The following is a 13,914-nucleotide window of genomic DNA, read 5'->3' on the forward strand; positions in this document are numbered from 1 at the left end:
CCCTAAGCTGCTACACAAGCCAGACGAAAAAGTGAAGAAAATTGTAAAATAATTATTGGATATTGATTAAGAAGTTTGTACTTAACTTAAGTACGTACAACTATACTCTGGCCAGACGGATGGATGCTTAAAGTTGGTTCCTTGCGCGATTTTCATGGTAAACAAATCGTAACATAACCTAAATGTTTTTTTTCTCCTACAGTCTGAAAACGGCGAGACGCAGGGAAAGGTAATAAAAACTACTTAAAAATGACCCAATATCTACCGCCGAATTTGTTGGCGTTATTCGCCGCACGGGATCCCATCCCGTTTATGCCGCCGGTGGATAAATTGCCACATGAAAAGAAATCGAGAGGCTACTTGGGAGTGGCCCACTTTATGACTGATTTCGAGGATCCCGAGGACACACCGCTGCCCAAGACGGTTGAGACGCGCCAGGAGCGCCTGGAGCGAAGGCGTCGCGAAAAGGCCGAGCAGGTGGCCTACAAGCTAGAGCGAGAAATCGCCCTGTGGGATCCCACTGAGATAAAGAACGCCACAGAGGATCCCTTTCGCACTCTGTTTATCGCACGTATCAACTACGACACATCTGAGTCAAAGCTGCGGCGTGAGTTTGAGTTCTATGGCCCCATCAAGAAAATAGTCCTGATCCACGACCAGGAGTCAGGTAAACCCAAGGGCTATGCCTTCATTGAGTACGAGCACGAGCGCGACATGCACGCCGCCTACAAGCACGCCGATGGTAAGAAGATTGACAGCAAGCGTGTCCTGGTAGATGTAGAACGGGCCCGCACAGTCAAGGGCTGGCTGCCGCGTCGCCTGGGCGGAGGACTGGGCGGCACTCGGCGCGGTGGCAACGACGTGAATATCAAGCACTCTGGTCGCGAGGACAATGAGCGAGAACGCGAACGCTACCGCCTAGAACGTGAGCGCGAGGATCGTGAAGGAGCAGGCGGTCGCAGCAACAATGGCGTCGAGCCCAGAGGCGCCCCCGGAGGACGTCCTGCCTTTGGGGCAGACAGACGGCGGTCTCGCTCCAGAGACCGCAGGGATCGGGAACGTGATCGTGGACGTGTCGCCGTGGCTGGCAACCGTTCCCGCAGCCGGTCCCGTGAGCGCAGAAAACGTCGCGCCGGCAGCCGGGAACGCTATGATGAGTTCGACCGCCGCGACAGGCGGGAGAGGGACCGTGAGAGAGATCGCGATCGCGACCGTGATCGTGAACGTGAGAAGAGGAAGAAGCGTTCCAAGTCGCGCGAGCGCGATTCCTCCAGGGAGCGACGCGAACGCAAGCGTGACCGAAAGGACCGCGAACGCGGAGGAGTGGCCGGCGATGTTAAGGAACGCAAGCCCGATTTCCGTGAAATGGACATCATCAAGATTAAGGAGGAGCCCGTCGACGATGGCTATCCATCGTTCGACTATCAAAACGCAGCCATCAAGCGCGAGGTTGACGATGAGCACGAGGAGAAGTACCGTCCTCCGCCTGCGCATCACAATATGTTCAGTGTGCCGCCGCCGCCCATCATCGGACGCAATAATTCGAATGCAAACCCCAATGCAGCTCCCAATCCCGACAATGGCCAGCAAAATGCCAATGAGCAGAGCTGGTGGCGTCAGTAGAGACGGATTCATCCCATTCATGCCCAGACTCTTAAAAGTATGCCCCCTACGCTGACTATTTTCAGGCACAGTGACCCGGAGCCGGAACAAAATAGAGCAGAGTGGATCGGAGCAGAGCAGGAGGTTAATAATTAAAAAAAAAAGCCAGCCTTCTATTGGTTGTAACTATTTATTCAAATTTATTTGCAAATTCATGGCAGAGACCAATCCTGGTTGGATTAATATGATTATTATTATTATTATTATCCATGGTTCCATTTTACACAACAATTTTACAGTACAGAAGAGCAGAGCGACATTAGCAACAAAAACACCCAATAACGATGCAAATCCAATCCACTAATGTGCATAGCTTAAAACATTTTAATTTATAAGTAACTCTTAACAACAAATTGATAATGAAAGAAAAAGTAAGTAAAAATAAAGCTAGCCCTACATGTGTTTGTTTCCCCACCTTTGGTAAGGGGGTTCAAAGGGAAGTTTCAAGACGGAACTGGAATTCGGATTGAGTTCGGCTACAGTCTGCGGTGTTTGGTATATATCCTGGTTTGTCATGGTATCTATCCCATGGTGGTTCCTGGGATACACACACTTTACTCTTATTACTCTTACTTACGCAAAACAAACAAACCCAAAAATCTCTTGTACCTTTTGCACTAACCCGTGCCTTTTATTTTCTCTTATCTTTTTGCAGTTTTCAATATTGAAAATCTGAACAATGTGAAAACAAAAGCATAAGTATACATAATTATAAACGCAAAGAACACGCGGGAATTAGTTCCATTTTTGGTCCGTTTGCCCCAATAGAAAAAGTCTTATATCAGGTAATTTAGTTAATGCACAAAACCCACTAATCAATGCGTTTACCGTTCTAGGACGACACTAGAAACGATAGCTTCTCCTCCTGTCCTGTCGGGTTGAGTTCTCTGTGGTGTTTGTAAGTTACTACTAAAATCGGGCCTATTTTCCTGATATTTTTCGACTGTAAGTTTTTTCCGGGTAAGAATCCGACGTGACGAGTGCGTGAGTGAGTCTTGAGGTTTGTGAGTGGAGTTTTCCTTTGTTTGGTACACATTTGGAAATGCTTTAATGGTGGAATGATGCAATCTACATATAAACTATGTTTGTAATCGCTTTACAATTTCGATCGTTTCATGTACGTTTGGCTGGTTTTGAATCGTACTGAAGAGAAGAGGGAGCTAGCAGCGGAAATCACGTATAGAAAAGAAAACAGCTAAAAGCGCAAAAGGTTTGATGTTGGTAACTGAAAAAAAAAAAATGCTATAAGAGGTCCTCCAGGGGTCCACGTCGGTCCAGGTTGGTTTCGGCGATCATAAGTGATGCGTTTTCTTTGGGGAAAAGGTTATTCTCTTTTTGTATTTGCTTCAACAGAGCAGCCTCTGCCAAATTTTCGGCAAACTGCTTAGTTCGAAACTACTACACGGGGGTAACTTTGCATTGAAACAATTTAAGCATAAGTAGTCCTTGTCGAATAGCCAGAATCAAATGGTATGTGTTAAAAAGCGTTTGGTCAGTTAATAAAATTAATTCAACTGAAGCGGATAAATAAACGTGTTTCTATCGTCAGTAAAAAAAGTTAGCTAAAACAAAATATTTTTTTTTGCTGAAATTGTAAAAAAGATACAAATTTGAATTTGTGCGGGGTTTGGTTAAAAATCGTTCTAATTCAGGGCAATTCGATTAATCGATAAGCAGATAACGCGCGTGGCGATATAGTCAGAGGACAGGTTTTAAATTAAGCTTGGGTTTTCTTAAACCCAAGAAAAGAATTTTAGAAACTGCATTGATGTTTTATTTTGATCAAAGCCACATTTAAAGTAAATGAGAGAAATTTCACGGGTGCATTTTGACTTATCGTAAAGTTTCCGTGTTTTTTTTTACTAAATCTAAAATATGAATTACAAATTAAATAATTTACAAATATTTGAAGCAATATGGAACAATCAATGTAGTGCAGTGCAGTGGTTTTATTTAAAACAACAAATTAAACAGTTTTTATTCTAACAATCGATAACAAAAATCAACCCTGTCGCTGCAACCCTGCCAGCTAGCGTCTCTGGTCATTTTTAGGCATTTCTAGCGTGCAAATCTGGGGACACACTGAATACAACCATTTTTTGGCGTGTGTGTAGAAGAGGGAAGCCGCGGCGAAAAATTGCATTAAAACTTGAAACGAGCAGCAAAACGGTAAGAACGCAAGATAAATATAATTGCAAAACTCACTTTGAGGTGGCAAGCAAGCCGCGCATGAAGTGTGTGATTTGAAATAACTAATTTGTGTGTTATTTGCAATTTTTTCTTGTACAGCACGCCGGCATCATTTCATATTTTTGACTCTCACGCACTCAGAAAACCCATCGAAAAAAACATGTCTGACGAAAAGAAAGGTGGTGAAACCGAACACATCAACTTGAAGGTGTTGGGACAGGACAATGCCGTGGTCCAATTTAAAATTAAAAAACACACTCCGCTGCGAAAGTTGATGAACGCCTACTGTGACAGGGCCGGGCTGTCCATGCAGGTTGTGCGCTTCCGCTTTGATGGCCAGCCTATAAACGAGAACGATACCCCAACTTCGCTAGAGATGGAGGAAGGCGACACCATCGAGGTGTACCAGCAGCAGACCGGCGGTTTCTATTAAACCCATTAGTTAAGTTAGTTTTCATTTGTACTACAAAACAAACAACAACAACAACAAACCACAACAGATGCAGTAAAAAGGAAGCATAAAATAAAGAAGAAACACGAGCAGATATACTCTGCACACCGAACATAACAACACAGAAGAAAACGTATGGCATACAAGAAAGGAAAAATAAAAATTTTATAAACTATGTAATCCCCCCATTGACTGATACATGATCTTAATTTATTGGGTAGAAATCTGCATTTGTTTAAACGGCTTGGGTTGCCGTCCCGTCCACATGAGGAATTGCCGGTGGCGCGAATTTCCCGGTTTACGCGCGTGTAAAGACGCAGGCATACACACACACACACTTATGCACAGTCTGAGATGTGATTCAGGGGGGAAAATGTGTAGTGTGCGTGAGGGCAGGGCTGTAGGTGTGCAGGCGTATGCCTGTATTGCCTATGCGTGTAAATAGGTATACATACAAAATCGGGCTGAACCGAACGCTCCATTTGATGGAGAAATATGCACGTTGAATAGGCATTGGTGGTATAACCTTAAAATTGGTTAGATGACGTCATTTTACGGAATTTTCTAGATAGACGGACATAACCCTTAAAAATCCACCATCTTGAAATTTGATTGCAGATGTTCTTTATGTGTGTGTGTGTGTGTGTCTGGAGAAGTGCAACAGTGTTTGAAAAATCTACTGCACATGGAGATGTGTATGTATACCAAGAACGGATATTTTCTCAATCTACAAAATAATGTACAGTTGAGACAAAACATTTTCAAGCGTAGATAGACATACAAATGGATTTATGTATGCATGTACTCCCATTTACTTAGAATATTCCAGATAACTTACTTAAGAACATGTGGATCATAGATCAGATGCAAATTCTACAAATTCTGTATCTAAGGCTATACCGTTAATCAAATCCCTATAATTTCAAACTTCATTATGTAAAACGTAAAAATTTGGCTCATATTTATTTTAAAAATGCCCATATGTAATTATGTGTGCATCTGTCTGTTTGTGTATGTATTTCTATTTGAAAGGCACCATTTTCCCACATAAAAATTAACTCATGTCATGGGTTAGACCCAATCTTTTGGATTCTTCAGAACCTTCATTAGCTCACCCTCCTTGGATGTGGATTTGGGCTCGTGCATGTACTCCCAGCGGGCATGGAGGGGCAGTGACATCAAAATGCTCTCGTAGCGCGCACCGGGCGTGTATAGGCCGAACTTGGTGCCGCGATCGTAGATGAGGTTGAACTCCACATAGCGGCCGCGGCGAAGTAATTGCCACTGCCGCTCATTGTTGCCATACTCCCGGTTCTTGTGCTTCTGTACAAGGGGCATGTAAGACGGGATGACGGCCTTAGCACAGCCAGTCACAAAATTAAAGGCAGCCTCTTGGTTGGGTGAATCGATGTCGTCAAAGAATATGCCGCCAATGCCACGGCTCTCGCTCCTGTGCTTGATGCGGAAGTAGTCATCGCACCACTTCTTAAACTTGGGATAGTAGGAGGTGTCGTGTTCGTCACAGGCAGACTTCAGAGTCTGGTGGAAGTGGCGAGCGTCCTGTTTGTCCAGGTAGTACGGTGTGAGGTCTGTGCCGCCCCCGAACCACCATTGCTTTTTGCCATCTGGTGTTTCCACCTCAAAGTAGCGATAGTTAAAGTGGATAGTTGGGATATGTGGGTTGCGTGGATGGATCACAGCGCTCACACCGCTGGCAAAGAAGGGTAGTTTGGCGCCCTCCGTCAGGTTCTTGCCACGGGAGCGCATCTGTTGAACAGCAGCTGGTGGCAACCAGCCTGTGACCACCGAGATGTTAACTCCCGCCTTCTCGAAAACATCGCCATCCTGGATAACGCAGGTAATGCCGCCGCCACCCTCCTCTCGCTGCCAACGGTCCACCTGAAACTTCTTGCCACACATCTCCTCCGATTCCAAGGCGCGGCAGAATTCCGCCTGAATCTCCATAATCATCAGCTCCATTCTGTGCCGCATGTTGGCCTTGTCCCCCAACAGGACTGCGGCATCTGTTATCGGCTCGGCCATGAACCTGGACGTATCCAGCTTTCTCTTGACCTTTGCGTTTTCGGCCTCCGCCTGTGCGTACGTGACCGATGAAAAGGCCGACAGCCCCAGCCCCGTGCCGAGCAGAAAGCCACGGAAATGCTGGCTCCTGGTCCGTCGGCCGAGCTGAAACACGCCCAACGACACCAGGGACATTGTGTGCCGTATTACGTTCATGTTGCTCCAGAGCCTACTTACAAATTTTAGTGATTAATTTTTCCTCTAAAAGTGCACTTTGTTTGTTATCTTTTTTCACCGGCATTTGAAGACTGCTTGCAATCGATGTATCGACACCTAAAAGTGACACTCCATAAAAAACATTTTGACAAATATTCTCGCATTCTTTGTTTGAAAAATTTTTGTAAATTGTAAAAATAGACTAAAATATTTTAGCATAGAGAGCCTAGGCTTTGCAATTCAATTCATTCTAATTTCATTCATATTCAACAAAGCAAGGCATCGATTTTAAAAATACCGACCGCCACAGAGCGTCGTTCGATAACTACTTGCGAGTACCTTTCTGATCGGCAGCGCGTCAACGAAAACATTTAAAGAGTAGCGTCTCGCTTCACTATTTGTAAATTAAAGGTATGGTATGTTAATTGTTAAGAATATAAACCAAAAACGTTAAACAACTAGAGGCGCTTTGAGTTTATTTGTAACGCTTACACCGAATGCTCTCTCGATTTGTGCACTAAGGACCGGCACACGCAAACACACAAACACACAAGCTGCAAAACAGGCAAAAAAATGTCTGGTCTTAACAAATTTCAAGACAGCGAGGCTTGGCGTCAGAAACTGCGTGATCACCTTCTGGCCAATCGGTAAATACCAGACTCCCCCTTACCATTGGATAGTAATAGTGTTGTTCTTATTATTTAGAAACTAAAATTATTATATTTTCGACTGTATGCATGAAAAAAACATATCCCTTGAGAATGACATAGTAACCATAGAATTATTAGAGTAGCAATTGACATCCATCCGGTTTGTGATAAGTTTCAATTTTTCAGAGTACCTAAAAAATCTGCACAAATGGAATCTAAGGAACAGCGCTACAGCCTGGATATTGATGAGGACCTGAAGAAATTGTTGGAGGCGAGAAAGTTAAAGAAGGAGCAGCAGCAGAAGCAGGCGGAAGCTGCAACCACAATCAATATGGGTGACGACACCATATACGAATCCATGGCCACTGGAGATGCTTCGGAACATGGTGATGACAGTTTTGATGCCTTTGAACGCATGTGCGATAAGACGGCATCCGATCCTGATAGCACCCTGTTTCAGTACCTGCACAGTGAGGACAAAAAACATGTTCTTGCCATGGCCAAGGAGAATAGCGGCATACGTGATCTCAGCGGTGAAGACAGTGAGTAAAAAGAAAAAGAGCCTATGCCATTAGAGATCCTATAGAAATTAAACATTTTTGTAGCTGCCCAGAAGGAGATTGAGTTCTTGCGTCGCATGTTGGAGCAGATCGGCTCTGAGGATCACTTGGACAACGAGAGTCCGGTCAAGGGAGTGGAATGCACACAGCTTGAGGACGTTGAGGCACCCTCACGTTTTTGGGATAGTGACCAGACACTGGCCTGCAGTGAGGACTCCAATCCAGAGCCAAAGGCAAAAAAGAATGTCTCGCCCGTAAAGATGGTGGGTCTGCTGCGCCCCTCGACCATAATCGAGGCCTATGAGCAGGAATCTGATGTGTCGTCACACGTGAGTTTCCAGAGTGCTCAAACCCAGAAGACAAATGTGTCCAGCTCCTATGAAACGGCCACAGAGTCTAGTTCCATAGGTGGAACTCTTCTCAACGTCGATGACCTGTTCTATGCGGCAATTAAGAAAGCCAAACCGCTCAACATGTCCAAGGAAGAAGAGCGCGAGCTGCTGGGTGATTTGCATGGCAGCTTAATAGAGCTGGCGTCTCCCTCCAAAAATGATGATGAATCGGATGATGTTGAGAATACAATAATTGAATTATCATCGTCCGACGAGGAGGAGGGCATTTCTAACGATAAAGCGCCTATTTTTGATATTAAGGAAGAGGCATTCGCGGATGAAGCAGAAGAAAACAAAGAGAACTCGATGCATTTCAATGATACAATCGAGGAAATTCAGTATATGATGCAAAAAGGATTGGAGTACATTGCTGCCGCTGCTCCAGTTCCAGCAACCGTAGCCAAACCCAAGAGCCCAGTTCTTCAGAAACAGAATACATTTGATATGTCACCCAAGCGTTTGCTCAAGACTGCTGCCACCGAATTTCTGCAGCGGCCTGTGCCTCTACGCAGCAATAACAAGCCGCAAAATGTGATGCAGTCGCCGAGTAAAAGCAAAATACCACCTCGCTATGACATTAATATGCATGTGAAAAAGACTCCACATACCTTCTTAAACACACCATCGGGCATTCCCCAGCGTCGTCAGCGCCAATTGAAGCAGCCCTATGATGACATTATTAGTCCCATTCGCACATACACTCAAATGTCTGGTACGACACCGCTGATGAGTACTTTCCGTCAGACCAGCACAGATGTCTTTAGCACTTTGGCCATTACTGAACTGGAACAGGAGTCCCGTTTGCTGCAGCCTGCTGCTTCCACTTCGGCGGGAATACGCAACGAACTGGACATCGTATCCGCATCTCAACTACTGCCCAAAAAGGCGTACATATCTTCAGAGCTACAGCACGTAAGTTGAGAAATTGAATTGAAATCGTTGGTAGGTTCTGTAACCCCACAGACATTTGGCAGGTGATCGATGAACGCACGCCCATACCGATGCCCAATGTGCAGAAAATTCAAAAGTATTTGAACACGGCCGTTGAGCCAAAAGTATTCCGTCATGATGGTAAAATGAAGCTACCTAGTGATGCCCCCGTATCGCACATTCCACGCCCTGCCAATGAAAGTTTGGCCGATCTGTCGCTCGCCTCCGGCGACATCTCCATGTATACCCTTCGAGATGCTCAGCAATTTTCGAGCAAATAAGAAATATCTGAATGTTGCATCAAAAATAAATGTATTGTGTAACTATTTCTAGTAAATGCCATCGTTTGCCGTTTCTGGAGATCCAGATCTATCTACTGCTTCACTGCAGGACCCTTCCAGGCGCGATTAACCTTTGACTCGGAGGGGCGGCCCAACTCCGTGCAGATGTAGCGGCCAACTTGAATGAGTTTGTCGAGATTAACGCCTGTATTAAGTCCCATTCCGTGCAACATGTAGACCACATCCTCGGTGGCTGCATTGCCAGATGCTCCCCGGGCATAGGGACAACCACCAAGGCCAGAAACAGAAGAGTCCACCACGCGTATTCCGTATTCCAGTGACACCAAGATATTGGACAGAGCCTGGCCATAAGTATCGTGGCAATGAACAGCCAGATTCTCAGCGGGCACAGCTCGGGCTACCTCGTCCAGCATTCGACGCATGCTGCCGGGCGTTCCCACGCCAATGGTGTCGCCCAGAGAAATCTCATAGCAGCCCATCTCATAAAGAGCCTCGACTACTCTCACCACAGCACTCGGCGCAACGGCTCCCTCGTATGGGCAACCTACTATTGTAGATACATAGCCACGAACACGAACTCCATGCTTTTGGGATGCTTTCAGAACTGGCTTGAAGCGCTCGATTGCCTCGGCGGCTGTGCAATTGACATTTTTCAAGGAAAATGCATCAGAAGCGGCTCCAAAGACGGCCACCTCCTCGGCACCGGCTGCCAGCGCACTCTCGAACCCTTTGAGATTCGGTGTGAGCACCGGGTAGTTGATCCCTGGCACTTTGCGAATGCCTCGAAATACCTCTGAATTGTCTCCCATTTGGGGAACCCACTTTGAGCTCACGAAACTTGTTGCTTCAATGGTGGTCAGGCCGGTTTCGGATAGCCGATCGATCAGCTCAATTTTCGTTGCTGCTGGCAGGATCTTTGCTTCATTTTGAAGTCCATCCCGTGGACCCACCTCCACAATCCGCACCTGGTTCGATTGACTTGTAACCGCCGTGCGCTGTGTGTTATTGTAGGGTTAATATTCATATGAGATTGATCTATTTGGCTAAGCTAGTACCTTGGCAGTGAAGGAAGCCAGAGATCGGTATGCTGGGAGGAGAATTCGTGGCATTGGCATATTGCTAAATTAAAATGTTACGTATTTTCGACTTGCCCACCAGCTGTTTCTTATCAGCACGATCGATATATTTCCAACAAAAGCATCGATACTAATAATGATATATTGATATATTTATATCATCACTAATGCACAAACATATGTGTTGATTTTTCTGAAAATTTGGCGGTTTGGTGCTTTAAAACTAATTTAGACTATATTCAAATGGAACACCTGGATGATTCTGCCCCGGAGGATGAGGACGTGTTTCATTTTGAGTCTGAGCACCTGGCTCTCCGTGGCAATGAGTGCTATTCCAGCATATTGCGCACCATTGCGGTGTTGCAAGCCCAACGCATTCGTGTCCACCAGCAGATTGATGAGTTAGAAGCGACTAGGAAAATTTACCTGAACAATCCGCAGCTATTGTTAGACAAACTACGCAGCAACGAGCCGCTGATATCGGACAACTATATAGTCATAGCGCCCTTGCCAGAGCTACCCACATTGACGGCCAAGGACGGAGCCGGAGTTTCCACAAATCAGATGGCTTCTTACACTCCAGAATTACCGCAGTCCCCGGAAACAGTGAACGACAGCAATATCGGACGGTCGGTTAAACACCACAACCGCCTCTGGACCAACGAGGAGCAGCGACATTTGGAGCGGCTGCTAATTCAGTATCCGCCGGAGGAGGTGGAAAGCAGACGCTTTGCGAAGATAGCCAAAGCCTTGGGGAATCGGACAACGCAGCAGGTGTTCAGTCGCATACAGAAGTACTTCCAGAAGCTACACGAAGCTGGCATGCCGGTACCAGGTCGCCTGCCCAAATATCGCCGACCACCCCTGACCAAACCCAAGTTCAATATACGCCGATCTACGTTCTTTCCTGCCCAGAATATATCTCTGCAAATGCCCGAGGATGATATAACACTGGACGAACTGCGAGGGCAGTCTCCTGCGGGCGCTTTGTCGCCCGCATTCCCACAAGCCAAGTTGGAACCCAAGGCCGAGACCGATGGCCTGGACGGCGATCTGGATAAAGAGGCCAAGCGTAAGGAGCAGCTGCGTCTGAAACTTCTCACGGCCGTACTCGAAGAGAAACAGCAAATCGAAGATGGCTACAATCCCGATCCGATGGCGCCCAAGTGCGCCGAATGTGAGGCGGCGTCTGTGACCAGGACGCACTGGCGCTGTGATAGCTGCTATTGCCATATAAATTTATGCGGCGACTGTCTGGCCGGTCAGTTGATCGAAGAACGCTTCGAGCATATGGGCCACGAAGTTGTTGTGGATCAGGACTCATAGTTTTCTTCCAATTAATACTTATTTGTAAACATTATAATAAGACAATAAAAAATGAGTAAATTCTATGTTGAAACCAAATTAATTACGCAGCTGGACGGTTGACTTCGGCAATGCCTGTAGCCGCTGTCGCCGCTTGGCCTCGAACTCGGTCGCCAGCTGCCAAGTTTCCTTGTCCAGTGCATTTTTTCCACGGGCAATGCCCAGAAGGCGTGAAAGCACCAACAAGCCATGCAGATCATCCGCATTGCTCTTGGCATTCGCCTTGCGCATATCCACGAAATCCTGTTGAATCATCTCGGTGTGTTCCTCGCTGACGTTAAACGGACTGATGCGTGCCAAGGTCAAATACTTGCGGAACTGTTGGAGGCGCGCTGGCTGCAAGTAGTGGTGGGCCGCCTTCAGAGATTCATCCAGCAGTTCCACGGCCTTGGCATCGGCGTTAATAGGCAACACGAAGTCGCTCTGTAAGAGAGGTATTTGATTTGAAATCCAATCGCACATGAAATGCTGTATGCTGTACCGGTAACATACTGCGTCCTTCGCTCAGGACAAGCACAGGAATGTTCACATGGTAGTCAATCTGATAGTACTGGAAATCGCACTTTAGCTCCTGGCTGTTGATCAGGTGCGCCAAGTGCTGGATGGCAAGGACGCCATTCGACTCCAGTTTGCCCTGCTGCATGTACGTCTCGTCCAGCACCAGATGAGTGTGCGGTGCTAGCTGCAGCATGCCAGAGACCAGCTTGTTGGTCTCGTAATCCTTTCTGTTGGGCCAAGGATTGTTAATCATACATGTTCATATTCACGATCAAGGCTTATGCCTCACTTACTTGGGGGCAAAGGCAGCCGTGTTCATTGTCTCCAGAGTCATGGCCAGGTAATGGCTGGCTGGCAAAAGTAGCTCCAGTACTTGGTACAGCTTTGTTGTATACTGTGCCAGTGATTCCTTGGGCAAGTTGCATATGTTTAGGGAAAACTTTCCAATGCTCTGCATCTCGGAGCGACTGTACACCGAGGAAATCAAATGGGAAAGCAAATACTCGGCAGCCAAGTCATCGTCAAACAGGCAGAGCTTCAGAAGCATCCGTAAATCTTTGTGCACGCTGGTCTGTGATAGATCTTCGCTGGCACTAGCGTCCGCCGGCTGTTGTAGACTCTTGTCCAGCAGCGGATTGGCGTGCGGCAAATGCTGGACTGCAAAGGCATGCACACGTGGTATGAGGAAGGGCGATGGATGTGTGGCCTGCAGCTCGCTTAGGCTATCAAAACCCTCCGTATCTATGGTGGCGGCATCCAGCGAGGGATCGACTGATAGGAAACCAACAAAGTCGACCAGGGAATTCAGTTTATAGCTATCAAAGTCTTCGTACACTTTCACCATGCAGGCCATGCTGGGTCGACTGGGCAAGGGAGAATTTATCAAATACTCAGAGCCGAGCACGGCTGGAGCAGCGGCCGATGAGTTCCCCGATGAGTCTGACTTGGTCCCCTCAACACATTTTCGTTTGAGCAAAGTATCGTTATCATCTTCTACATCCATGGCTTCCTGGTCATCCAAAGTACGCTTTTTGGCATTGTTTGGCGATTGCGTTTGGCTGAGCAACTTGGGCTGGGGACTGCACTTGCCTTCGTGTTCCTTGGTCCAATCATTCAGGCCTGGCACTGAAACCACAAACAGTGTACGCCTCTCGCCATGCACATTGCTCTCGGCATTGTAGTCGATTGATTCGCCCGTTGCCAGCTTTAAGCAATCATGGTATTGGCCGTGCTGTAGACGCTTGCTTCCGTCCGAGGATTTCACTTCATAGCGCTCCAAATAGATTTCCGGGTCCATCATGTCCTGAATCATGCCCCGGAAACGCACCAAAGTCTGATCCTTCAGTTTATGCAACGGCGTGTAGTTTAGCAAAGGAATGGCGTGCCATGCAGTTGAATCCTTAAGCAGCTCCTTCAACTCGGATGGGTCCCTTTGGCTGTAGTGGTCCAATCCGTTGGAAGTACTTGGCATATCCATTGAACAAGGCATTATATTTTGAAAAAATTCGCAAATAACAAACAAAAACTCAGCAGCTGCTCTACGTCTTGTGTCGATAGCGCGCCAAAAGTGGCAAGTATCGATGAATTTATAGCGATGTGG

General features: G+C 46.6%; 7 protein-coding genes across 8 annotated transcripts; 4 read left to right on the top strand and 3 right to left on the bottom strand.

The window, feature by feature from the left end:
* Positions 1–49: 49 nt before the first annotated feature.
* On the top strand, positions 50–2,064 carry LOC6593422 (U1 small nuclear ribonucleoprotein 70 kDa). The gene is made up of 2 exons (XM_026987322.1): positions 50–132; positions 203–2,064. Exon 2 carries the CDS (start codon positions 250–252, stop codon positions 1,621–1,623), a length of 1,374 nt encoding a protein of 457 aa, XP_026843123.1. The 5' UTR covers positions 50–132; positions 203–249; the 3' UTR covers positions 1,624–2,064.
* A 1,684-nt stretch (positions 2,065–3,748) lies between these two features.
* Positions 3,749–4,483, top strand: LOC6593421 (small ubiquitin-related modifier 2). The gene is made up of 2 exons (XM_002019091.2): positions 3,749–3,831; positions 3,952–4,483. Exon 2 carries the CDS (start codon positions 4,013–4,015, stop codon positions 4,283–4,285), a length of 273 nt encoding a protein of 90 aa, XP_002019127.1. The 5' UTR covers positions 3,749–3,831; positions 3,952–4,012; the 3' UTR covers positions 4,286–4,483.
* Positions 4,484–5,240: 757 nt separating this feature from the next.
* LOC6593420 (oxygen-dependent coproporphyrinogen-III oxidase) lies at positions 5,241–6,619 on the bottom strand. Its single transcript, XM_026987541.1, has one exon. The coding sequence runs from the start codon at positions 6,539–6,541 to the stop codon at positions 5,375–5,377; it is 1,167 nt and encodes a 388-aa protein (XP_026843342.1). The 5' UTR covers positions 6,542–6,619; the 3' UTR covers positions 5,241–5,374.
* A 262-nt stretch (positions 6,620–6,881) lies between these two features.
* On the top strand, positions 6,882–9,410 carry LOC6593419. Of its 2 annotated transcripts, none has more exons than XM_026987812.1 (4): positions 6,882–6,952; positions 7,378–7,733; positions 7,797–9,055; positions 9,118–9,410. In XM_026987812.1, exons 2-4 carry the CDS (start codon positions 7,400–7,402, stop codon positions 9,352–9,354), a joined length of 1,830 nt encoding a protein of 609 aa, XP_026843613.1. In that variant the 5' UTR covers positions 6,882–6,952; positions 7,378–7,399; the 3' UTR covers positions 9,355–9,410. The 2 variants fall into 2 exon arrangements, with proteins under 2 accessions (XP_026843613.1, XP_002019125.1); XM_002019089.2 differs by lacking the exon at positions 6,882–6,952 and adding an exon at positions 7,004–7,188.
* Positions 9,367–10,531, bottom strand: LOC6593418 (hydroxymethylglutaryl-CoA lyase, mitochondrial). The gene is made up of 2 exons (XM_002019088.2): positions 10,431–10,531; positions 9,367–10,370 (listed from the first exon to the last, which is right to left on the bottom strand). Exons 1-2 carry the CDS (start codon positions 10,488–10,490, stop codon positions 9,447–9,449), a joined length of 984 nt encoding a protein of 327 aa, XP_002019124.1. The 5' UTR covers positions 10,491–10,531; the 3' UTR covers positions 9,367–9,446.
* A 130-nt stretch (positions 10,532–10,661) lies between these two features.
* LOC6593417 (ZZ-type zinc finger-containing protein 3) lies at positions 10,662–11,858 on the top strand. Its single transcript, XM_002019087.2, has one exon. The coding sequence runs from the start codon at positions 10,695–10,697 to the stop codon at positions 11,775–11,777; it is 1,083 nt and encodes a 360-aa protein (XP_002019123.2). The 5' UTR covers positions 10,662–10,694; the 3' UTR covers positions 11,778–11,858.
* Positions 11,775–13,828, bottom strand: LOC6593416 (mini-chromosome maintenance complex-binding protein). The gene is made up of 3 exons (XM_002019086.2): positions 12,608–13,828; positions 12,298–12,541; positions 11,775–12,239 (listed from the first exon to the last, which is right to left on the bottom strand). Exons 1-3 carry the CDS (start codon positions 13,801–13,803, stop codon positions 11,856–11,858), a joined length of 1,824 nt encoding a protein of 607 aa, XP_002019122.2. The 5' UTR covers positions 13,804–13,828; the 3' UTR covers positions 11,775–11,855.
* Between the last annotated feature and the right edge of the window lie 86 nt (positions 13,829–13,914).

The sequence above is a fragment of the Drosophila persimilis genome, unplaced genomic scaffold, assembly GCF_003286085.1.
Source record: "Drosophila persimilis strain 14011-0111.01,24,50 unplaced genomic scaffold, DperRS2 tig00000124-arrow-pilon, whole genome shotgun sequence".
NCBI classification, from domain to species: Eukaryota; Metazoa; Arthropoda; class Insecta; order Diptera; family Drosophilidae; genus Drosophila; species Drosophila persimilis.

Bases quoted from the DNA above. Each gene is read 5' to 3' on its own strand.
- LOC6593420 (XM_026987541.1), bottom strand. From the start codon at position 6,541: ATGAACGTAATACGGCACACAATGTCCCTGGTGTCGTTGGGCGTGTTT.
- LOC6593416 (XM_002019086.2), bottom strand. From the start codon at position 13,803: ATGCCTTGTTCAATGGATATGCCAAGTACTTCCAACGGATTGGACCAC. The intron at 12,542-12,607 runs GTAAGTGAGGCA...TTGGCCCAACAG, and splicing joins ACGGCTGCCTTTGCCCCCAA to AAAGGATTACGAGACCAACA. The intron at 12,240-12,297 runs GTACAGCATACA...CCTCTCTTACAG, and splicing joins AAGGACGCAGTATGTTACCG to AGCGACTTCGTGTTGCCTAT.
- LOC6593421 (XM_002019091.2), top strand. From the start codon at position 4,013: ATGTCTGACGAAAAGAAAGGTGGTGAAACCGAACACATCAACTTGAAG.
- LOC6593422 (XM_026987322.1), top strand. From the start codon at position 250: ATGACCCAATATCTACCGCCGAATTTGTTGGCGTTATTCGCCGCACGG.
- LOC6593418 (XM_002019088.2), bottom strand. From the start codon at position 10,490: ATGCCAATGCCACGAATTCTCCTCCCAGCATACCGATCTCTGGCTTCC. The intron at 10,371-10,430 runs GTACTAGCTTAG...AATAACACACAG, and splicing joins TGGCTTCCTTCACTGCCAAG to CGCACGGCGGTTACAAGTCA.
- LOC6593417 (XM_002019087.2), top strand. From the start codon at position 10,695: ATGGAACACCTGGATGATTCTGCCCCGGAGGATGAGGACGTGTTTCAT.
- LOC6593419 (XM_002019089.2), top strand. From the start codon at position 7,115: ATGTCTGGTCTTAACAAATTTCAAGACAGCGAGGCTTGGCGTCAGAAA. The intron at 7,734-7,796 runs GTGAGTAAAAAG...ACATTTTTGTAG, and splicing joins TGATCTCAGCGGTGAAGACA to CTGCCCAGAAGGAGATTGAG. The intron at 9,056-9,117 runs GTAAGTTGAGAA...GACATTTGGCAG, and splicing joins TATCTTCAGAGCTACAGCAC to GTGATCGATGAACGCACGCC.